The sequence below is a fragment of the Sturnira hondurensis genome, unplaced genomic scaffold (assembly GCF_014824575.4).
Source record: "Sturnira hondurensis isolate 20B ecotype Veracruz unplaced genomic scaffold, ASM1482457v3 Scaffold0012488, whole genome shotgun sequence".
Classification (NCBI taxonomy): domain Eukaryota; kingdom Metazoa; phylum Chordata; class Mammalia; order Chiroptera; family Phyllostomidae; genus Sturnira; species Sturnira hondurensis.
The window spans coordinates 1,788,295-1,813,578 of record NW_028085119.1 but is presented as its reverse complement, the minus strand read 5'-3'; the positions used below and the strand labels follow the sequence as shown (position 1 = coordinate 1,813,578).

General features: G+C 38.1%; 1 protein-coding gene and 1 pseudogene across 4 annotated transcripts in view; both read left to right on the top strand.

Annotated features, from left to right (window-relative positions):
- Positions 1–25,284, top strand: part of MINDY3 (MINDY lysine 48 deubiquitinase 3) — a 95,306-nt gene that overhangs the window by 21,827 nt on the left and 48,195 nt on the right. For all 4 annotated transcript variants that reach the window (XR_005068618.1, XM_037060760.1, XM_037060762.1 and 1 more), the window contains 3 exons: positions 141–220; positions 17,170–17,240; positions 21,802–21,882. Coding sequence is in view for 3 of the 4 variants with exons in the window: in XM_037060760.1 (XP_036916655.1) it covers positions 141–220; positions 17,170–17,240; positions 21,802–21,882 (232 nt within the window). In the remaining variant the exon portion in view is untranslated. The remainder of the gene's footprint in view (positions 1–140; positions 221–17,169; positions 17,241–21,801; positions 21,883–25,284) is intronic.
- Positions 19,704–20,639, top strand: LOC118997132 (voltage-dependent anion-selective channel protein 2-like; annotated as a pseudogene).

Sequence of the window (25,284 nt, the reverse complement as noted above, 5' to 3'; positions counted from 1 at the left end):
AGATGTCAAGTTTTTTTAAACTTTGTTTCATAAACAACATAATTTAAAGAGTCATTGCTTTGTGCCTTACCATAAGAATAATTTTTTATTTGAAAATACATTTATTCATACTTTAATTACTTTTTAACTTTTATTAATAGCCAAAGTTTGATTAACCTCCTATTGACGGGACATGCTGTTTCTAATGTATGGGATGGTGATAGAGAATGCTCAGGAATGAGTAAGTATATTTTTGTGTGTGTTGATCTCTTTTATGATTAATACTTCACTAGAACATAGTTGGTTGCTAGACATCTGTTTAATGGCTTGCGTTACTTGGAAGTTAAGATAAGTGCTTTAGCCCTGGCCGGGTAGTTCTGCTGGCTGGAGCATCATTCTGATACACTAAGGTTGTGGGTTCTCTCTAAGGTTGAGGGTCAGGGCACATACAAGAATCTGCCCATGAATGCATGGATAGGTGGAACAACAAATTGATCTTTCTCTCTCTCCCCCCCTTCCATTCCTCTGTCCCTCTGTCTCTAAAATCAATAAAAAATCTTTAAAAAGTTTTTAAAATGATAAGTGCTTTATAATAGTAAAATCCTTTATAGTTTTGAAGTCACCATAACCTATAGAACATATTTTTTGGAGGCAAACTTGGGCTATCAGTGTTTGGAGGCAAACACTGCTACCAAGACTTCACAAGGATAACACTAAAAACAACTACAGACCAATGTCTCTGATGAATACAGAATCAAAACTCCTAAAGAAAATACTAGCAAATCAAATACAACAATACATTAAAAAAAATAATACAATACAACCAAGTAGGGTGTATTCCAGATGTGCAAGAATTGTGCAACATATGCAAATTGATCACTGTAATATACCATACTAACATAACAAAGGGTAAAGATCATATGATTTTAACAGCAGATGCATAAAAAGCATTTGCCAAGCAACAACATCTATTTATGATTAAAATATCCAATAAACGGAGTATAGAAGGAAAATACCCCAACGTAATAAAGACCATATATGACAGACCCTCAACCGGTATCATACTTGGTAGTGGAACACTGAAAGCTTTCCCGGGAAAATCAGGAACAAGACAAGGACGCCCTCTCTCACCACTCTTCTTCAACGTGGTTTTGGAGGTCCTGGCCAGAGCAATCAGACAAGAGAAAAATAAAAAGCATCCAAATGATTTGGAAGGAAGAAGTACAAGTGTCACTTTTTGCATGTGACATGATTCTGTATATAAAAACCCTAAAGACTCCTCCAAAACAGTATCAGAAACAATAAATAAATAGAATAAAGTTGCAGGACACAAAATCAATGTATGAAAATCCACTGCGTTCCTATATACTAACAGTGGAATTCAGAAAAAGAAATGAAAAAAGCAGTCCTTCTGCAATTACAACCAAAAGGGGGTCAAATATATGGTGATGGAGGAGATTTGACTTGGGTGGTGAACACACATTGTGTGATAAAGCTGATGTATTATAGAATTATACTCTTGAAGCCTGTATAATTTTATTAACCAATGCCACCCACAAATAATAAATAAATTTAAAAAAATTGTATAACTTTAGAATGAAGAAGTGCTTTGGCATTATCCATCCCTTCATTTTACTGTTTAAGAAATTTAAGAACTACCCTCCCTCCTTACATTAGATAATATAAGGAAATTATTCACTTCATGATGAGGTTAGGGTGAGAACCCGATTTTACTAATTTCTGGTAAAGGTCAACATTTAAACACTAATATTCACAGGCAAATAACTACTCAAGTTATCTTGCTCAACTTTTGTGATTGAGCCCCTCCTCTTTTCCTGAATCCTCGTTCTGATTGACAGCTGAAAGCACTTCATCCTGCCAGTTAAAGATGTCAGTCTCTCTGGAGTGATGTGCAGGTTTCTCCCCACCCTCCCCACGATGCCCTCTGCACATCTCCTCTTCCTTCTTCTCTCAATGGTTTCCAGGCACTGAGGTATCTTACGTCATAGGAGAAGATTAGGGAGGGGGTATCTGGTTCCTGCTGAACTTTACTGGAGGTCTCATCCCACCTGGCCTCTGTTCAGACTCTGTGTGGTGTGGCTCAGAACTCTTTCCACCTGGACTTCTGTGCCTTGCTCTGGCTCTTGGTACTAGTTAGCAAGCTCCTTCTTTCTACACATTTTGTAGATGCTCCCAGGCCTCTCCTTTTCCCAGAACCAGAATATTCTTCTTGTTTCCCTAGGCATTTCCTCACCCAGCCACCTATAGGCTTTTTTTTTCTTGTCATGTACTATCTTTACAGAATATTAGTCAATTATTCAAGTTTTGGTTCTTGATATGTACAAATTCATCCTTTTCTGTTTCTTAAAATACTGGCTTTCAGAGCTGTTGCCTTGCCATAGGTTTATATTAAGAATAGTTTAAATATCAGAACTAAGCAATGACTTTGAAATAATTCTTTTGGAAAAGAAGATAGCCAGGGTGTATTTCTTTCATTTTCCCTCAACTGGTAGGAATGTTGAGTTGAAGTTGAATTTGTTTTCAGTCACCAAACTTAAAATAAAAACTTTATAGCCATTCAGCATTTATTGGATGTTTTTCTGCTCTTACAATAGGGAGGAAGCTGTAGAATGTGTAATATACAAAGAAAAATTATAATTACGGTTAAAATCCTTAGGCAAGCCATTTCTCATTGTTTCAGTTTCCTTACTCATAAAATATGGAGTTTATACCTTCCTTAAAGGAGGGAATGTTGTAGGGATTAAGATTAAATTTCTGAAATGCCTCAACTTGTCATAAGAAGAATTCAAGTTTCCCTCAAATGCCTAGTTTGGGGAAACAAGAACATGCCCACAAATAACTATAGTGCAAGGTAAAATGAAGCATATTGAAATCAATTATTACAGAAGTTCAGAGGAAAGAGAAAACTTTCTTTACTGTGTTTATGTTGGGGTAAAGGAAGAGATTTTATATAGGAGTTAACATTTTAATGGGGCCAGATGGAATGAGTAAGAGGGTATTTTGGGAAAAGTACAGGTTATGGTTCAAGACAGGAAGGTGGATCAGCCTGATTGGAACAATGTTTTTTATTTATTTTTATTTTTTATTTGATTATTTTTTAAAGATTTTATTTATTTATTTTTAGAGAGGGGAAGGGAGGAAGATAGAGAGGGAGAGAAATATCAGCGTGTGGCTGCTCTTCGCACACCCCCACTGGGGACATGGCCTGCAACCCAGACGTGTGCTGTGACTGGAAATCGAACTAGTGACATTTTGGTTTCACTCAATCCACTGAGCTATACCAGCCAGGGTGGAGCAGTGGTTTCTAATCCTGACTACATTATCATTTGGGGAGCTTGAAAATATGTCAGTGCTCAGGCTCCAACTGAGAATGAATGAATGGATGAGAGAAAAAGAGAAAGAGTCTGTAGCTAGTGGGGCCTAGGCATGATAATTTTCAAGTGACCCCAACTAGATGATTCTGGTACAGTCAGGTTTCGGATCCAATGGATAAGAGCATTGGAACTGTGAAGGAGACTGGTAAAGTGAAACAGCATAAATGTAGGGTTGGGTAAGAACACAGGATTTTAAATTCCTAGAAGTTTTAAACTTTAGTTGGCAAGCACTAGGAAGAGATTCATTGAAGACGTTTCAAAAGAGCAACAACATAAGACTTTTAGAACAACATTAATCTGTCAGTTTGTAGAATGTATTGAATGGGATGACATCTCAAAAGCAGGTAGTCCTGACAGGTAAGAGGTAATGAGATGAAAACAGTCTTGGCAAAGAAAGAAACAAAGAGATCATCTAGTATTTATGTACTTGGTGTGCTAAGCAGTATGTTTTGCTATGTGTCTTCATAAGCTCAATCTATAGTCATAGAAGATGAAGCTGAGACAGTTGAGTAACTTGCCCAGCATCGCACAGCAGAGACTTTGCTGCATGGATCACACCCAAGGCCCATGTTCATTCCACCATAGCACTTTCTCCTGCTGCACCACTGCCTCTGTGGGAGAGACTGCAGGAGAGCAGTTAGTCTCGACCTCAGCAACTAGTTATATAGATGAGGGAATATATTAATTATTGAATTAATGAACACATGAAAGAAACATCATGGCAAGTTCACTTGAAGCCACTGTATATGTTTTGGCAGTGGGAAAGACATACTTTGTCCTCAAGTGTTTCATTTTCTTAGAAGAGCAGTTACAGCTATTGATTAAGAATGCTCATTATGCAGCAGTAGCAAACATTTATATAATAATGCCAAACATTATTCTTAGTACTTAGTAATTATATATATGTATATTTCCATTTACTCACTTCGTTCTTTTAACTGTGAATGTCATAGAACAGAGGAAACTGAGGCACATAGTCATTGAATATCTTTTTTCATTTCATGCAGCTTAATGTCAACGTAAGAAACGTCCAAACCTGTGAGCATTTTGGAATTAATTTGAGCCAAACGGATGCCAATTGGGGAGCTTGAAAATATGTCAGTGCTCAGGCTCCAGCTGAGAATGAATGAATGGATGAGAGAAAAAGAGAAAGAGTCTGTAGCTAGTGGGAATTGCTGGGAAGTAAAATCTCAATGAATTGAGAACATGCTCAGGAGAATGACAATTTTGCAACTTATTTTATAATTAGAATCAAGGGAGGAGTTGTAAGGAGAGTTATGTAAAATTCATTGGTAGTAGATTATGGAGTGGGGAGAAATCAAAGCAGGGAATCTCTGAGACTGGATGAAAAATAAAACAGGCAGTTCTTTTACATTGAGGGGTACGGGGTAGTTAACAGTTAACAGTTACAGCACACAGAGATTGATGTGGGAGAACAAGAAACTTATTGGTGGGAGATTGTGCCCTAGGAGGTCTGGAAAAAGGGGATTGCCCTGACATTCCAAAGGTATTTATTGGAGATGCAAAAAGACAGACAGGCTCACTTAAGGTAAGGGTTGACCTTTGTCAAGAAAGACACTGGTCAGGATATGACTACCCACTGTTACTTGCTTTTAATTTCAGACCACCCTATGTGGTTACTTTAGGCTTCTGAGTTTATAAGGGCCACCATGCAGGCCTGCACTTAGCTTGTCAGGTTATGTGGCCACTTTTTTATGCGCATTAGTAAATAGAGCTGAGATTTGAACCACGAATATCTGATTCCATATAACCAGCATATATTTATTAATATTATAATATATTAATCTTAATATACTGCCTTATATGCTACACTTAACAGAATCTTGAGTGAAGTAATGAAAGATGATTTGGAATAAATTTATTTATTACATTTCACAGTAGTCCTAAGAGGAAATTTGCTTCATTGATAAGAGAAACAGACTGAGAATTTAATCCAAAGACTCTTGTCTGTCATGTAGAGTTAGTGAAGGAGCTATGCTTTACATCTCACTCAAGGAGAATGAGGACTAAGAATAGGCTATGAATGTTCACCACCCAAAGTCAAGTCTCCTTCTGTCACCTTTATTTCCCCTTTACTCTCCTTTACCTCCCTCCACCTCACTGACCCTCTGGTAATCACCATACTGTTGTCTGTGTCCATCTGTGTCCATGAGTTTTTTGGGGGGTAGGGGTGGTGGTGGTGAACACAGTACAATATACAGATGGTGTATTGTAGAGTTGTGCACTTGAAAACTATATAATTTTATTTATCCAATGTTACTTCAATAAATTCAATTAAAAAAAAAGTACATATGAATTTAGCAATTAGCAAGGTCTTTGCTTTAAAAGACCCATTGAGATAAAAGCCCAATCATAGAGAGTAAATATTTTAGCATCATAAGTAAGTAAGTTTGCTAGTGAAAGGATGGAATGATAAGATTTCAGTTACTTGTTCGTAACAAGGCCAAGGGGTGATGTACATAGTTCTTTTGTTTTAAGGGATAGATCCCCTAAATTGTTGGCCAGGGGAAGTCAATCTCTTTTAATAGAAGAGATACTAAGTGGGATCCAGAATAACAATAACCTTGGAAAGATGCACAATTCTTTTAAAACAGGAGGAAAGAATGTGGTGAGAAAAGAAAAAGGCATTTTGAGGTGTGAAAGATTTAAATTGGGAGAACTGGAGATTTAAAATCTGCTGAGAGAATGGACATGTTAGAGGCATATAAAAGTATGAAAGGAGTTGAATCTACTGCTTTAATAAGAAATAGAAAAAGGGTTGTGGCTGGTGTGGCTCAGTGGATTGAGTACTGGACTGTGAAGCAAAGGGTTGCCAGTTCAATTCCCAGTCAGGGCACATGCCTGGGTTGCAGGCCAGGTTGCCTGTAGGGGGTACATGAGAGACAACTACACATTTAAGTTTCTTTCCCTCTCTTTCTCCCTCCCTTCCCGGTCTCTAAAAATAAATAAATTTAAAAAGAAAAAGGAATTATGAGAGAAAATTATTATAAAAGTGTAATCAACAGTAGAGTTGAGATTAGGTTATGAAGAGTATTTTTTAGAGTGGAACAAACCAGGAAAGCTTATTTTTTAAAAAGTATTTTTCTAGCACTAATTGTCAGTATGGCATTGAGTAAGAAATTGGATGCTTATGTGTATGCCAGGAAAAAAGACCAGCAAGTTTCAAGTGAAACTTGAAATATTAGGCACTCATCTTGATGAAGGATATCAATACTTTATCTGTCATACATAGTAAACGCTTTTTCTGAGTTTGTCATTTGCTTTGAGTTTACTTACAGTGAACATTTAGATGGTTTGTATTTTGGGCTATTATAAGCAGTGCTGAAGTAAACATTTTTTAAAGTGTATGTCTTTTTGTGCATATTCAAGAAGTCCTGTAGGATAGATTCCTAAAAGTAAAATGTGTGTTACAAATTTTGGCATGTGTTAATTTTTTTCACACATAGGGTTATTGAGAAATAATTCACATATCATATAAATTATCTGTTTAAAGTGGACAAGTCAGTGGTTTTCAATATTAGAACTGTACAGCCATCACTGCTTCAATTTTAGAATATTTTATCACCCCTAAAAGAACCCTTGTACCCGTTAGCTGTCACTCCTCATAATTTCCTCCCCCTCAGCTCCTAGCAACTATTCATCTCCTTTGTGTTTCTATAGATTTGCCTATTCTAGACATTTCTTATGAAGAGAACCATACAACATCTGATCTTCTGTGATTGGCTTCTTTCACTTAGCATAATGTTTTTAAGGTTCACCCAGGTTTTAGCATATACTGGCACTTTACTCTTTTTTATTGATTAATTCTATTGTGTGGTTATACCTACCACATTTTAGTCATTCATTCATCATTTGACTTCCTTCCATTTGGCCATCATGAATAATGTGGTCAGGAACTTTTGTGAGAATATATGTTTTTCCTTTTCTTTGGTCCTGCACTCATATGATAACTCTACTATGTTTAACCTGTTGAGAAACTCCTGTTAAACTTCAATAATGCCAAATGACCTTCTAAAAGTTACCGGACTGGCAAAGTACAGACTCACGTCTCCAACAGTATAGAGAGTTCCTATTTTCCTGCAGTGTGGCCAACACTGAGAATTCTCCATCTTTAATATATTGCCAGTTTATTAACAACTGACAGCCTATTTTAATTCACATTTCTCTGATTCCTAGCAAGCCTGTTCTTGATCATTTTTTGTGTGTGTGTGTTTGTCAGCTTTTAGTATTTCTGCTTGGGGGAATTATTTCTTTATATTATTTTGGCATTTGGGGCTGGGGTTATTTTTTTTAATTCAAAATTTTTAGGAACTCTTTTATAAATTCTCTCAGGTTTTTTTTTGTGTTAAATGTGTGTGGCAAATATTTTCCCTCATTCTGTTTCCTTCAGTCTGTTAACTTTGCTAATGGTATCTTAATGTTTGGTGCTTTATTCCTCTTTCCAAAAGAATTACATAATATCCTAACTCCAGTCAATTCTGCACAGATAGGAAACATCTTCTCTATCAGATACATTTTCCCATATGTGTGAGTCATTTTTTGGACCTTTCTATTCCATTAATCTATTTGTGAGTTCTTAAGCCCAGACAATCCTGTCATATAGTTTTATAAATATACTTTGATATTAATCAGCACATATTTCCTAATACTATACTTTTTCAAAATTGTCATAGTTATTTCTGCATTATTCCAATTGAACATTTTTTCAGCTTTTGCTTTAAGTTTCAGTTTTAAGAAATCTGTTAGGATTTTAATTGAGGTTACATTAAATTTATAGATTTTTTTTTTTTACTTATTTTCTCAAGTCCATGAAATTTCTATTTTATTACAGTTTTATATCATAGTAGTTCAGATGTGTTTCTCTACAACTACTGCATTGTAGTTCCTTTGGATTTCAGTTATTTTGAACATGTGACTTGACCAAAGACTTTGAATCTAAATAAACGTAAAATTTCAAGTCATTAACTTTTAGATGAAATGGTTAAGAAATAAAGTCTTAGGTGATGGTTGGGGTTGTTGATTCCCAACAACACAGTGTGTTGAAATGTTTCTTCTGATATAGCAGGGGTTTTTTTGTTAACATATTTTATTTATTTATTTTTAGAGAGAGGGGACGGGAAGGGGAGAGTGAGAGAAACATCAATGTATGGTTGCTTCTCGTGAGTCCCCTACTGGGGAACTGGCCCGCAACCCAGGCATGTGCCCTGACTGGAAATTGAACCTGCGACCCTTTGCTTCACAGGCCCACACTCAATCCACTGAGCTATACCAGCCAGGGCTGATTCAGCCGTTTTAAATGAGAACCTTCAAAAAACAAGGACAGAATCAAAGTACAGTAAAAGTTTCTACAGCTTAAGCCAGGAATAGTCCTAAGCCTCTGATAGAAGCAAGGTAAAGCATCTTTCCTGAATATTAAGTGGGTTTCCAGTATTTTCCTTGCAGTTGAGCTTTCAGAGATAGATGTTCAACACTTATCATTAATGTGTATGTACCACCTTAGCTCTGATTGTATTCATTTTGCTGAAGATTTAATACCCATCCAAGTCCAAAGGTGGAAGCACACCTACATTGGTATGGTCATGGGCAAGAGCAGACTGTAAAAACACAGGCTGGTTGAGCTTCGGCAGCCCTGCAGGAGTTTTCTTCCACAGTGGCCGAGTAGAACAACAGTCCTGCCAAAGAGACCAATGGGATAAGGGCAGCCAGCGTAGGAGGAGATAGAAACAGTCTTCTCTCTCACCAATTACCTGCCACCCTGACTTTTTAAAAGGTAGATGGTATTAAGAAAATTTAGTTGTATTTGTTGTTATTTTTAATTATGATCTAGTGATGCTCCGTGTCTTCTTGTCTTTTGGTTTTGTTGTGTTATCCTAGCTGCCTATGGTATCATATTAGGAATCTCATCAATAATTGGGTAGGCTCTTCATTAATCAATTTATTTGTCACATCTGGGCAGCTTCTTGGAGAGGGGCATGTCAGGAATGACGCTACACCAGGTTGAAGGCATGGCGTGGGTCCCCACCATCCTCTGCCAGACCCAGCTGCTCAAGCTGACCTCCCTGTAGATTCTTTGAAAAAAATGACATCTTTACAATATTAAGTCTTTCCATCTAGCTTGTTTTTATGTCTTATTTTATTTTTAAAAAACTCTTCTACTTACTGTTTAAAGATTTTATCTACTTTTAGAGAGAGGGGAAGGGAAGGAGAAAGAGAGGGAAAGAAACATTGATGTGAGAGAGAAACATTGATAGGTCGCCTCTCCCCAAATGGGGACCAAACCAGCAACCTAGGCACATGCGCTGACCAGGAATTGAACTGGTGACCTTTCACTTTGTGGAATGATACTCAGCCAACTGAGCCACATAGGTCAGAGCTGTTTTTATGTCTTTTAATAAAATTATATATTGTTGATCACATAGATCATATAGTTCCTAAAACCATGTACTGTATTCTACCTTACTTGTTAGAACTGTTTTCTGCTTCTGCAGTAGACTAGAAATAAAACTGCAGTGGAACTAGTCACCTAGTTTCCTTCTTGCCCACTCCCTCAGTCCTTCACAGCGGCCACCATCATATACTCAATGCTAAATCAGGTCATGATTCTCTTACTTGAAGCCATTCAGTGGCTGGCTTGTCCATGCACTTAGCATCCAAGCTCCTTACCTGGGCTCTTGGACCCTTTTGTGGTGCGGCCTTGCCCCCCTGCCGTCTGTCTCCCTTCTGTCCTGCTGCAGGGCCTCGGGCCAAGGTTTTCTTTGATTTTGTTGTTCTGTAGATCAGCTTTCCCATGGTCTCTTTTCTGTTTCAAAGGAGCCTCTCTGTATTTGTATGCATTACACATTCTTCTGTGTGTTTATTTGATGATTATTTAGTTTTTATTTTATGCGAATCATATAGTCAGCTCTTATAAACTAGAAATCTAGAAAAGTATTTGGTTTATCAGGATTGATGTCAGAAAAGATTGAAAGTGTGTATTTTCTCCAAATTTTATTACTTGTAAAAATACATTTAATTATATAGTTAGGACTAAGTTGCCAGGTAAAATATATCGGATTCCCAGTTAAGTTTTAATTTCAGATAAACAGTGAATTTTTTTTTAGTGTATGTATATCTCATACGGTATTTGGAATATAGTTAATATTGAAAAAATATTTTCCATCTGATATTTAAATTTAACTGGGCATCTTGTGTTTTACTTGTTACATCTCACAGCCCAAGCTAGATGCCAGCTCTCTAGCAACCTGACTTCTTGGGAATCCAACAAACAACCAGCAAGTGGGTTTAAAAAGCTCCTCACGTTCAGAAACAGGTTTCACAGAGGCTGTGGCTCAAATTGCATGTACTTTGCCTGTGAGATAACTAAGCCTTTCTACTGTATGTTATTCCTTTTATTCCTTTTATTCCTTTTATTCCTTTCTACTGTATGTTATTCCTTTTATTTTAGCTATTCTAACCTTCTGATTAATAAGTTAGTTTTAAAATTTTTTCAACTACTGATTCTGTATCTTACTTACCTAAGGATCTTACATAATTTCATCCCAGCTAACTTGTCAGTCATCATGAACCTACACTTGAACAAAATTATGCTACTTTGTCTTTTCCATGCTACTCCTTGTGCCTACACCCGTACCATCTATGTCTGTCCAGCCCTGCAGTGCCCCGGCCATGTGCGGTCCCTCCCCAGGAGAGTGTCTACATTCCCACAGCTCCAAGGGGTGTCTCTTACCTCTGAGCTCCATATTCTAGGTTATAGCTATTTTTATTTGGGGGAGGATGAATTTTTAAAGTTGTAGCAAGAATACGTAGCATGAGATTTACCATCTTAATGAAATTTCGAGTTAGGATACAGTGTAACCATAGATAGGTTGTATAGCTGATCTCTAGAACTTATACTCCTCTTACATAACTGGGACTTTGCCTCTGTTGAATAGTACACCTCCCTGCCCCCCGTTTCCTACTCCTCCCAGCTGCTGGCAACCACCATTCTACAGTGCTTCTATGAGTGTGACTACTTAAAATATTTAATGTAAGTGGAATCATGCCGTATTTCTCCTCCTGTGACTGGCATGTTTCACTTAGCATAACGTCCTCAAGGTTCATCCATGTTGCCATGTGTGGTGGGATTTCCTTCTTTTGTAAGCCGGAATGATATTCTCTATCATGTGTCCCACAGCTTCCTTATCCATTCATTCCTTACTGTACATTTCGGTTGTTTCAGCGTCTCAGCTACTGTGAATAGTGCTGCAATGAGCATGAGAGTGTATGTATCTCTTTGAGATCCTGATTTCAATTCCTTTGGATTAAATACCCAAAAGTGGAAGTGCTGGATCGCATGGTAGTTCTATTTTTAATTTTTTGAGGAACCTCTATACTGTTTTCCATAGCAGCTATTCCTTACCACATTCCTACCAACAGTTTACGAGGGTCTGGATTTTTACATATCCTCACCAACACTTGTCTTTTATTTTTTTTGATAATGTCTACTCTAATAGGTATGAAGTGATATCTCATTGCGGCTTTGATTTACATCTCTCTAATGATTAGTGATGTTTTCCTCATTTCATCTTTTCATACACTGTTGGCCATTTCTACTCTCATATGTATTCTTTGGAGTTCTTTGCCCAGTTTTTAAGTGTATTGTTTGTTTTTTTTTGTAACTGAGTTATAAAAGTTCCTTATGTAATTTGGATATTAATACATGGTTTGCAAAGGGGATGATCTTTATTTCCATATTTCTATACTATGCTTAGCATTGTTCTTTTTAACACTTGACACTTAGGGTGTATTTGTTAAATGAATTTAACGGATTACCTGGTTTCCAAGTCAGCATCAAATTTGAAAGGCCCTAGAGAGGACCTTGGGGAGATCCTCTGTGACTGCAGTTGAGATGATAGTTGAGAACTGAAAAGACTCCGGTTTAATTCCCAGTCAGGGCACGTGCCTGGGTTGTGGGCCAGGTTCCTGGTTGGGGGGTGCGGGAGAGGCAGCCCATACATGTTTCTCTCAACACATCGATATTTCTCTCCCTCTCTTTCTCCTTCCCTTCCCCATCTCTGAAAATAAATCTAAAAAATAATTAAAAAAACAAACTCACAAATATAAAATATATAAAATTCTGCACATATATACACAGTTTCACTGACCAAAGGAAATAAGGGTTGATAGGGACTGCTAATGTTTAATCTTACTTGCTAGGCTAAGAAAATAAATTAGAAAATCCTAAAATATAATGACATGTTATTAGAATTTTCTGCAAATATAAATAAACTTCTTTAGATTTACTGAGAAAAGTTTCATAAGTAAATTCTCTAAGTTTTAATATGTGAGAATGTTATAACTCTAACTATAACTTTGTACAGTAATATTTTTAATTGAATTTATTGGGGTGACATTGGTTAATAAAGTTATATAGTTTACAGGCGTGCGATTCTATAATACTCTTCTGTGTGTTGTACTGTGTGTTCACCACCCCAAGTCAAGTCTCCTTCCGTCTCCCTTTATTCTCCCTTTACCCTCTCGTGCCTCTCCCCATCCCGCTTTCCCTCTGGCAGTCCTCATACTGTGGTCTGTGTCTATGAGGTTTGGGTTTGTGTCTTCCTTTTTTTCTTTTTGCTTATTTCCTTGACCTTTTCTACCCAATTTCCCACTCTGACAGCTGTCAGTTCTCTGCCTCTGTGAGTCTGTTTCTGTTTTGTTTGTTAGTTTATTTTCATCTGATTCCACATATGAGTGAAATCATGTACTTGTCTTTCTCTGTCTGGCTTATTTCACTTAGTATAATACTCTTCAGGTCCAGCTTTGCTGTCATAATGGTAAGATTTCTTTCTTTTTTATGGCTGAATGGTATTCCCTGGCATGAATGTACCACAGCTTTTTAGCCACTCATCTACTTGGGCTGCTTCCAAATCTCAACTGTTGTAAAAATGCTGCAATGAACATAGGGATCCATATACTTTCCAATTAGTGTTTCTAGTTTCTTTGGATATATTCCCAGCAGTGGAATCGCTGGGTCATAAGGCAGTTAATTTTTAAATTTTTGAGGTAATTCCATACTACTTTTCATGGTGGCTGCATCAATGTGCATTTCCACCTGTTGGGGCAGGGTTGCAGGTTCCATCTCTGGTTTGAACCAGAGACAGTCTCTTATCTGGTGAGATAAGAGACAATCAATCAATGCATAAAAAGTGAAAAAGTGCACGAGTGTGTTCCCCTTTCTCCATGTTTTCACAAACACTTATTCTTTTGAGTTATTGATGATAACCATTCAAACAGGTATGAGGTGATATCTCATTGTGGTTTTAATTTTGCATTTCTCTGATCACTAGTGACATTGAGCATCTTTTCTTAAAATAATAAATATTCTTAATGATGTACGTTAGCTGTCAAAGGCAATGAAAATCTTAGGTATAGATTCTGCTTAAGGAAATAGGATTAATAAATTTTTAAACTAATACCATATATGCTTAAACATGTGATTGCTGACCTAATATGAATATTTATTATTCAAGAATTATGAACAACTACTTTGTTATATTGAGTATCATGACATTCTTATAAATATACTTTTTTTAGACATTTGTTTAAAATTCCAAGGAAAAAGATGATGTAGTAGCTAATCATAACACTAGGTGGTGGTAACTGACTTCAGAAATTAAAGTGTGAAAATATTTCTAACATATGTGCTCTTTTTTGAGCTCAAAAACACTTAGTGCTGCTTACATTTCAGAAGGCAAGGAGGGAAAAATTTACAGGTCCATACAGTACCATTTCTGTGCATTTGGGCTGCTCACCCCACTCTCTTTTTCCTTTGAATGCCCCTTACACTCTTAAAAATTAGTGAACATCCTAAAGAGCTTTTGCTAATGTGGGTCATAAGCAAATAATGATCAGTGTTTTTCTTGTTAGAAACTAAGACTGAGACGTTTAAGCCCTGGCCTGGTGGTCCAGTTGGTTGGAGTGTCCTCCCAATAGGCCAAGATTGTGGGTTCCATCTCTGATTAGAAGCATATACAAGAGGCAACCAATCAATTCATAAAAAGTGGAACAATAAATCATTATTTGTCTCTCTCAAAAGTCAATTTAAAAGGAGACAAATATAAAAAGATTTATTAATTTATTTAAAAATAACAATAATATGCCCAATACTGGTTAATATAATTTTTTAAAATCAATAACTACTTTCCAAAACAAAAAAAAATTGGGTTAGCCAAAAATCTGTATGTTTTTTTCTTTTTGGTAAAATAAAAGACATTTTTCATTTTCATCAATAGGTTTATTGTTTGGATATTTTGAGTATGTCGGCTATTGCTTGTGCGGTTTAAAATTAATTGCTCTCAATGTTTTGATTTGTTCACTGTTCACTTCAGCTGGTCTACCTGACTATAGAACATCATCCAGTGAGCACACTCTCTAGCACGAAACTTCACAAATCACTCTTGACACATCGATCTTTCACAGCACCTTCTCCGTACACTGCACAAATCTTTTTTTTCATTTCAGTTGTGTTTTAACCTTTTTTGAGATAATAAAATATAACATACCAAAAACATTGTGTATTTTCTTCCACCTTCATTATTAAAATGGTTACATAAAAATTCACCAATTTTGATAAGTTTGTAAAAAATGCATGCTGATATGACAACTGTCACAACAATCTAATAAAATTGTTTGAATGAAGTTAAAGACAGCTAAGCACTACGGAGCCATCTTATGGAAAAACCAAAAGAACTTTTTGGCCAACCCTATAGTAAGAGTTACTTTGTTTTAAATTTTTAAAATCCCTTTAATGTCTAGGTAGCTAGTAGAAAGATTCTCATATTTATTTATAGATTCATTTTGTTGGATGATAGCATATTATTTGGCTCTGGAAAATTTCACTCTACACTCTTGTGGAAGTGTAAGAGTAAAAAGGCAGCTGAACTAATGGCTTTTTATGAAAATCACTTTTAATTTTATCTGTTTTCTCAAAGGGTCTTGTGGATCCCTAGGAACCCAATACTACAGTGTGAGAACCACTGCTGTATCCTCTGTGCCTGTGAGAAGCTAAGGAAGGCAGACAAAATATACGCATATGTACCTTCTGTTTACTTTGAATCCTAAAGGTTAAACTGCCTGTGTTTGGCTTACACAACTGGATGTTGTACTTAAAGATACATAGTAAAATATTTGTAATAAAAATGAATGAATTGATTTTATTACATTAATTGACAAGAAAAACATAATTTCCTAATAGGAAAAGAAAGGACAAAAGATGACCAAATAGTTGAAGGATGCAAAGTTATATACATTAGGTTTACACTAGATGTATTTTTTAACCAGAAAAAAATTTCTTAACTAGAATACATATGGACCCAATTTTATAGCTGTGGCCTATGACGATTTTGATATCATCACAATGACAACTCTGCTATGAAGTAATCTCTTATCTCTTCATTCTCTGTGCTTTGTTCTTTCTGACCCACATCCAGGACGTCCGCGCTCAGCTCTGTGCTGATGCTTCCCGGCACTGTGTGTCCGGCCCTGGCCTCCCTTCCCCGTGTTGCTGAGCCTCCCTTACAGCTGTGTCTCTGTCTCGGGGCAGAAGTCCTGAAGGTCCCTAGGTCTCAGTCTGTGTAAAACCAGCCTCGTGTTCTCCCTCCACACCACTCCAGAACCTGCTCCTCCTCCATTCTTTCCTTTAGTTAATCACCATTCATCAGATTCCTAGGCCAGAAACCTTTAAGGAAGCTTTGACAATTCACCCTTTAAATACGTTGAATTTTCATATCTCTTTGCTGTTTCCTCTGCCTTGAATTTTCTTCTTATCCTGTTTTTGACCTGGAAAATTCCTACATATACTTAAAGATTCATCTCAAGTGTTACCACTCCTGTAACAGTTAGCAGACAATCATATATTGTGAGTGTGTAAACAGAGAGAGAGCACACATTTTCCATCTGTCTTCCTTGTTAAACTACCAGCCTTTGTAGGGCAGGTGCTGTGTTCTGTTCGTCTTTATTTCCCGCCTTAAGCACACTGCCTAGGTTTGTTTACAGGACAGAGGGGTGGTACCGGCCGTCCATGTCGAGAGTATTATGCAAGTTCACTGCTAGCCAGTGATACATTTTACAAATGACAGTTAGCATATCCATTTGTTTTCCTAAATCAAAGTCAATTCAGTTAGTCATTTTACATGGGTATGATAAAGTATCTTTCCTCATTTATTTTTGCCAAAAATTCCTTCGTTTCACAGCAAAAATACCTCCATTAAAAAAGTTACACTAAATGTAAAGTTTCATAAGTACATTTAAAAAAAATACTCACCCAGGGATATGTTTGATTTTAGAAAGAGGAAGGGGGAGAGAGAGAGAGAGAGAGAAGGAAAGAGAAACATTGATGTGAGGGAGAAACGTTGACCGGTTGCCTTCTGTACGCACCCTGACTGGGGGTCAAACCCACAACCTACGTATAAGCCTGATAGAGAATTGAACCTACAGCCTTTTGGCTTACGGCACAGTGCTCCAACCAACTGAGCCCCCCAGCCAGGGCTCATAGGTGTATTTAATGTACATCTGAAGTATCGCAAACCTGCTCCAATGGTATTTCACAGTGAGTGGTCCTATAATGATGACTTGATGTAAATTCTTAAATGTGTGCTAGGTTTTAAGTATAGTTTTGGCCAAAAGTAAAAGTTTTGGAGTAGAATATATATGTTATACAATGAGTATACACACATATATTTACATGTAAGTACTTTTCAGGTTTATGTATGCTAATACAGAGCTGACTTTTTTGCAGAACTTCTTGGTATACATGAACAAGCTGCTGTAGGATTCTTAACGTTAATGGAAGCTTTAAGATACTGTAAGGTAAGCTGATTTTTAGGGTACTTTGAGTGGTTTTTATTCACATGTTCATTCTTGTGGGTAGTATTTTTCTCCTGTGACAACGTAGTTTAGCTTACTGCTGTTCTTATAGACTTCAGATTCCTCCCCGGCTCCCTTCCTAACTCGATGCGCTTATTAGAGGTGGAGTTAAGCTGGCTGATCGTGCTGCGTTTCCCGTGTTTGAGGTTTGTTCTTTTTGAGGGCTGGGCGGAAGAACCCAGTACAAAATAATCTATGCCGATACAGACATCTGCTGTTGAATATAAATATGCTTTTGGTAAAGTGAGGGGAAGGAACGTACTGTTTCTCCTCACCAACTGACAGTGCGCTTCACCGAAACGACCGGCAGTACTCCATCGGCAAAGAAAAAGAGGAGGCCGGATGCCTGAAATTTGGACTCGCCTGTTCCACCTGAGAAATGATGTCACACCAAAAAGGGAAGTCCAAGCATTTGACAGCATTAAACTGCAACACATGTGCTGAGTTCAGAAGCTCTCATTCGTGGACATATATTTCATTACGTTCCTATGTGATTCAAAATAACTATTGGATATTCCAAATAGTTTTAAATGAGATTTAAATCATTAATGATTTGCACTTGACATGTCGTCATTTTGGAGGAGGAAAGACCTACTTTTCTTTTCCGTTTATTGACAGAGTGGTGGTTCCATGGCGGTGGTTCAGGTGGTGGGGGTTAGTCTCAGTGACAGGACAGTGTTGTGCCTGCTCTCCCTCTCTCCATTCTTCCCTCCTTCGGTCCTCCCTCCCTCCCTCCCTCCCTCCCTCCCTTCCACCAGACAGCATTCCTCTTTCATGACAACACTTGGACAGGAGTGATGTGTTAGGAAAATCAAACAGGTTTCATCCTGCCCTTGTTTGTTGGTAGTGATCATAATGTTAAACAGTAGCAACTCTTCCTTTTAGTGACTTGATTTACACAGGCTAAAACAGTTCTGAGTCAGCCCGACAACCATAGAATCAAGCTGCATTCTCTTCTCCAAACACACATACATGTGCATAGACACAAACATTTATATATTCAAAAAATTGTGTGCACACAGAAAAGGTGACTATATAGAGGTGGTGATATGGTAATTAGATTGATTGTAGCGATCTTTACATAATGTATACATATATCAAAACATTAAGTTCTACACCTTAAATATATACAACTTCTATATATACAAAAAATGATATTTTTTAAGAAGTATGTGTGTGGGCATGTACATGTCTGTGTATTGCAGGAGGTTGGGGCATGGCCATGTTCACTATGACATTTTCACCATGTGGCTTTAGGCCGCTGGTGATCTGGGTCCTGCTGTCCTGCCAGAGCGGCAGGGCTCTCTCCATTGCTGCACTCCAGCCAGGCCGGTCTCCTGTGGCTTCTTAAACACGCCACACCCTTTCCTGCCTGATAGGCCTTCCTTCTTGCTATCATTTCTGCCTGGAATAGTCCACTCTCCCCTTCAGGTCCTCCTTCAGATGGTGCCTCAAAGACCCTTTCCTTGACCCTGCCCTCAGTGACTGTTTTCAACATTATTTCCTAGGAATATCACTCTGATGATCTCTTTTGTTCACTTACTTTTTTTTATAATGTGCAATGTTTTTCTGATGTCATCCCTTATGGAATATAGACTCTCAGTAGGCAAGCAGGCACCTTGTTTCTGGGTACACAGCAGGTGCTCACTAAATACTTGTTGCATGAATGAGTGGAAAATTTTACCATAATCGTAAGCTTCTCTAAATGTGTGCTTTTGCTTTTCTCTAACTGTGAGGTACCACAGAGGAGTGTGCTTCCCCCAGGAGCTTAGTAGAAGGTCACAGCTGCTGTGTGTTCCCCTGCTAACATGTTGCTCTAGACTCTAGCAGCAACTATATTATTGGATAAGATCAGAGGATTCCTTTAGTAGCAGACACAACACACTGACACTTGGCTAAAGCAAGGCAGAACAGCTAGTTACTGATGGCTCCCAACCAGAGAGGGCCTCTTGGCCAGGCCACCCAGGGTTACACCTGGGACCAGGCCACCAGCAAGCTGCAACCCTAGGGGGCACCTTATGTATGAAAGTGGGGTCTTGAGTCATCTAGGTTTCATGGGCTCAGGGTGGTTTGGCTAATTTGAATAGTTTCTGTGAACTCTGGGGCCTGAGGGCTGGCTCTCCCACATCCCGTGGTACCAGCTCCAGGGCCGTGAGGGCAGTGCCTTGTGGCCTGGAGTGGGAGGCACCTCTAAGGAAAGGGGCCGGGGTGCAGACTTACGTGGCAGTCTTTTTTAAGGGAACTGGCCAGCCTCAAGCCAGGGCCTCAAAACCGAGTCAAGACAGCATTTTTTAAAAGCAAACTTTGGTCCTTCACTTCACTCTCTAGTTGCGGCAGCCACAGCCCAACCTTGAGCATGCCAAACACAGGCGATACCCCCCCTCTGGACACCACTAGATCACCTTTTTCCACAGCCTCGCTGTGGTAACCTGTGGACTGAGCTGCACTTGGCCAATGTGTATCCCTCCACCATATGCTGACCTTGGCAAAGCTGCCAGAGATATTTTCAACAAAGGATTTGGTTTTGGTTTGGTGAAACTGGGTGTTAAAAAGTCATGTAGTGGCATGGAATTCTCAACATCTGGTTCATGTAGTACAGACACTGGTAGAGTTACTGGGACCTTGGAGACCAAATGTAAATGGCGTGAGTATGGTCTGACTTTCACAGAGAAATGGAACACTGATAACAGAAATCGCAGTTGAAGACCAGATTTGTCAAGGTTTGAAACTGACATTTGATACTACTTTTTTTTACCAAACACAGAGAAGAAAAGTGGTAAAATCGAGTCTTCTTACAAGAGGGAATGTATAAACTTTGGTTGTAGTGTTGGCTTTGATTTTGCTGGACCTACAATCCATGGTCCAGCCGTCTTTGGTTATGAGGGCTGGCTTGCTGGATACCAGGTGACTCTGACAGTGCCAAATCAAAGCCGACAAGGATTAACTTCGCAGTGGGCTACAGGGCTGGGGACTTTCAGCTAATGTCAATGATGGCACAGAATTTGGAGACTCAATTTATCAGAAATACGTGAAAATCTTGACACTTCAGTAAACCTTGCTGGAACATCAGGTACCAACTTCACTTGCTTTCGCATTGCTGCTAAATATCAGTTGGATCCCACTGCTTCCTTTTCTGCAGAAGCCAACAACTCTAGTTTAATGGGAGTGGGCTGCACTCAGACTCTGAGGCCTGGTGTGAAGCTCACCCTGTGTGGGCTGGTAGCTGGGAAGAGCGTTAATGCTAGAGGCCACAGACCTGGGCTTGCCCTGGAGTTGGAGGCTTAATCCAGCTGAAAGAAACCTCTGGGAATGGATATCAGGAGATTTGGCTTCAATATATTTCCAGTGTGACCAGCAGGCCTTTTGCCCTCCAAGAAGGTGATCAAAGTAAAGGATGAGCTTAACAACAGCTGTGTTTTAAATATTTAGACGGTTACTTGTTAGCTGGTGTCTATTTGAATTGGTTGTCTGTCTAGTTACCAGTGCTGCTGTTGTGTAGCCTCCTATACATTATTTAAATGTGTTCAACTATTCAGTGAGCTGCCCGCCAATAGTGAAATAGACCTTTGTGAAAACTAAAAAAAAGTAAAAATAAAAACAAACTTTATTATACTGTGCTGTTCATATGTATGTACTGTAGGTATCATTATCAAAATCTATGTATGTTTACTTAACACCAGATGTTTAGAGAAATGGCATTAAGGAAATACTTGTGTTTGTATTAGTTTTGTGAACCTGAGCATTTCCCTGTGGGTAGTGTAGCAAATTGCCCTTTAGAAGTAAAATTAACATTTTCATGTCATTTTGACCATACGAGGGTGGGCAAAAGTAGGCTCATGAAGAACTCTGTGCTAAAGTGTGCTTGAGTGTATAGCAAGTAGATTACAAGGATGTTTAAGAACGAAGGCCGGCAGTTTCAGCACTTGTGAGATTGTACTGAGTGCACTCTGCCATTGGGGCTTCTTTTGAGTTAGTAAAGTTATTGTAATAATCATAACCTGCATGTGTTCTTCCATACAAACAACTGTAAGCCTCCTTTTGCCCACCCGTGTGTGTATTAATACAAAGGAAATGATATTTCTGTCCTGCTCTTCCTGCTTTTCCTCCTCTTCTCTCTCTCTGTGAGTATATGTACACACACGTGTGAGCAAGGAAGGCGATCGGTGCTTTTGACCTTTTAAAGAATAGATATATAACTTGTACCATGAAGTTTACTATTCAAAGTATATAATTCAGTAGTTTTTATATATTTATCAGTTAATAGGTGCTTCCACTTTTTGGCTATTATGAATAACACTACTGTGAACATGCCTGTATAAGTTTTTGTGAACATGTTTTCATTTTATATTCAGCATTTAACCTTTATGGGTAAGGCATTCTGGCACAAACAACATTGTTTCATTTAAATATTAATTTAAATTAGTTACATTTCAAATATTCATGGGAAAATATCTAAAAGACAGTATAAAATTTTCATTTATTTATTTTGCTACATTTGTTCTAGGTTGGATCTTACTTGAAATCTCCAAAATTCCCTATTTGGATTGTTGGCAGTGAAACTCACCTCACCGTATTTTTTGCCAAGGTATGCTTACAATAGGATTTTTGGAAAATATGACATCAGCAAACAAGTAATGTGAGTCCATGTTTAGTTCAGATGTTTGTGCAAACGCTGGTATATTCCCACTAACAAGTGGATTGTTCCAAAATCTAAAATACTAATACTGAAGAACATACTGTTATACCATCCTAATTTTGGAATCATTTCAGTAAAATTTTTGATGACTTAATTATAACTACTTTACCTTTTCTGACTTTAGTGCTTTGGCTTCTTTTTAAGAAATCACTTATGTTATGATAAAAATAATTGAATTTAAAGTTTGAGATTGTTCTTTTATAGAGAAGATTAAAATCTCACTTCTATGATGTGAAATAATTTTAGTTACAACATCTAGGAAAATATTTTAAAGTCTGTTAATAGTGTAATGGTATTAAAGTCAGTCTCTCTTTTAAGATGGAATACTTCCCACAGTTTTAATGTATACATGGTTACAATATTGAAATAAATTAAATGTACTTGAACATGTTTCTTTTAAAATTTGGACAACAAAACCTTTTCTAAGCCCTAGCCTTTAACGGTGATATTTTTTCTTCTGCAATTGAGTGGTCAGAGCTTTGGAGTCAAGACAGCCTTTGTTTGAGTCTCAGCCTTGCTACCTCCTAACACTGCTCAGCCTCTTTCTAATGTATTTAAAGTGGGGATTAATAGTAGTATCTAGCTCTTAGAATTATCATCAGGCTTAAATATAAAATATTCAGCAGTACTGTTTATTACAAGTTAAATGCCCAGTAAATCTTAGCTGTCATTATCATCACCGTCATCATTTTCATTATTCTACAGGCATTTTATTAAATGTCTCTTGTATTCCTAGATAGAGTCTCTATGTGGTGGCCTGAAGGGGGAAAATATATAATTGTGTTTTTGAGGTTTCATAATTCAGTGCACTTTTGATTCCTCCATGTGTGTTTTAGCTTGTACTTATTCATGTAAGTTTATTTATGCCTGGTAAGAACTGCGAATAGTATAAACTGTAGCAAAGACTGAACTGACTGCTAAATTTTGTGGCTCTATTTTGTTATTTATTTAGAAGGGAGGGAGAGAAACATCAATGTGTGGTTGCCTCTCACATGGCCCCCTCTGGGGGACTTGGCCCGCAACCCAGGCATGCGCCCTGACTGGGAATCGAACCAGTGACCCTTTGGTTCACAGGCGGGTGCTCAGTCCACTGAGACACACCAGGCAGGGCTAAGAATGTTTCCTTGATGAATAGGTGTCTAAAATGAGCACTGAGGTATCAGACTTAACTGTGGGAAGAAGGAAAAAAGAATTTTTCCTACATGGGAAGTGTCAATAGGTGGAGCAAAGAAACAGCTGCGGAAGCAAGAACTATGGTGTGAACAAAGAACAGTTTGGGCACTCAGTATTCTGGGGGCCAGGTGTAAGATTAGGTTGCAAAAGTAGGCAGGCCATGTGACTCTGTTTTAAGAGTGATGACCTCCCCTAGACTTTTCAAAAACTGGTAGTGGGAGTTGTTTTGGGGAGATGGGAAGGAAGGAAAAGAGTTTAAGTTTACATCTTGAAAAGATCACTCTGAGTAATTATGGCAAACAGACATATTGAAGGATAACCTGGGGAGTGAATAAACAAGACTTCTTTAGTGTTCCGGGTAAGCAAAGAATATAGTTTGGTCCAGGGTAATGACAGTAGAGATAGTGAGAAGCACATAAATGTGAGAGATTTATTCCGGAGTTAAGCTGACGGGAGGTAGTGATAGATTGGATTGGATAGATAGAGTTAGAGAGGTCTCATGACATGTTTTTTTTCACTGAGTAGATCTTCAAGCCTCATGAAGAACTCAGTAGCTTTGCTGTTGTAGAATGTACCCAGCATTTATTTTTCTTTGGGTAAACTGACCAGGTAAAGAGAAAAGACTGAGATACTACAGTTTGGGAACAGTTCAGCCAAACAGTCCCCATGGTGAGGTTTGTAAGTCCTGCCCACAGAGATGGTGCTTTTTTAGTCTTTCAACTAGTAGCAGACCCCCAAGGATTGCCAGACCTTTGAGGAATGCTTACATGAAGATAGAGTCAGAATAAATAGGGGAAAAAGGAACTTAGAAGAGTGGAGACAGTATAGGACAGTGTAGGGATCAAAAGAAAACTTAAAACAAAAAAACCTAGGAGAAAATATACCAAAAGAATCAGAAGTTACAGAAATCCCTCTCTTAGATTGTTGCAGTGGTTTTCTAACCAAGCACCATGCTGTTGCCCTGTGTGGGTCTGTCGTATCTTCTCATTTCAGCAAGTGGAATGACCCCGAAACTTCACGTCATTTTTCTGCTCAAAGCCTTATATTAGTTCCCCTTTCACTAAGAGTAAAAGCCAAAGTGCTTGGAATAACCTTCTAGGGCCTCCCTCACCTCATCTGATTCTGTTTCCTCTCTGGTCTCATTTCCTGCCACTCCCCTTCCTGTCTTTCTGGGCCACACTGGCCTTCCCTCCGACTCAAAAATGAGGCAGTGTCCCCTTTGCTTAAAATGGTCTTTCCTCAGATGTCTGTATAAAAGATTCTTTCCTTTGGGTCAGTATTCTAATTTCACCTCCTTAGTGAAAACTTCCCTGGCCATCTTTTCTAAAATTGTAATCACTTTCCCTTACCACTTATCGTTAACGTTCTCTCTCTCTCTATCTCTGTCTTTTTTTAAGTATGTGTATTTTTAAATTATGGCGAGATTCACAGAACAGGATCGAATCTTTTCAAGTGCACAATTTAGCAGCATGTACCGTTTTCACAGTGTTGTGCACCCACCGCCTGTGTCTGGTTCCAAAACATTTTCATCATCCTACAATCCTAAAATAAAACCCTGTGTCCATTATGCAGCTACTCCCCGTTCCCTCTCTGGAGCCCCAGCAACCACCAGTGTGCTTTTCCTCTCTGATTTTACCTGTACTGGACATTTTATATAAATGCAATCATAAAGTATGTGACCTTTGTGTCTGGATTCTTTCCCTGAGTATAGTGTTTTGGAGGCTCATCCTTATTGTAGGATATGCGGTACTTCGTTCCTTTTATGGCTGAATGGGACTCCATTATATGCATATAACACAGTTTAATTGTCCATTTATCAGTTAGTGGACATTTGGTTTATTTTCATATTTTCACTGTTGTGATAGTGTTGTTGTGAACATTCCTACACAAGCGCTTGCTTGAGTTTCTGTTTGCCGTTGTTTTGGGTATATACCTAGAACTGGAGTTGCTGGGTCATGTGACACTTCTGGTTTTAACTGTTTTGGGAACTGCCAAACTGTTTCCATGGCTGTACCATTTTACCTTCCCACCAGCAACATACAAGGATTCCACATTTTGCACATCTTTGCCAGTACTTTATTTTATTATTATTATTATTATTACCACCATTATTATCTT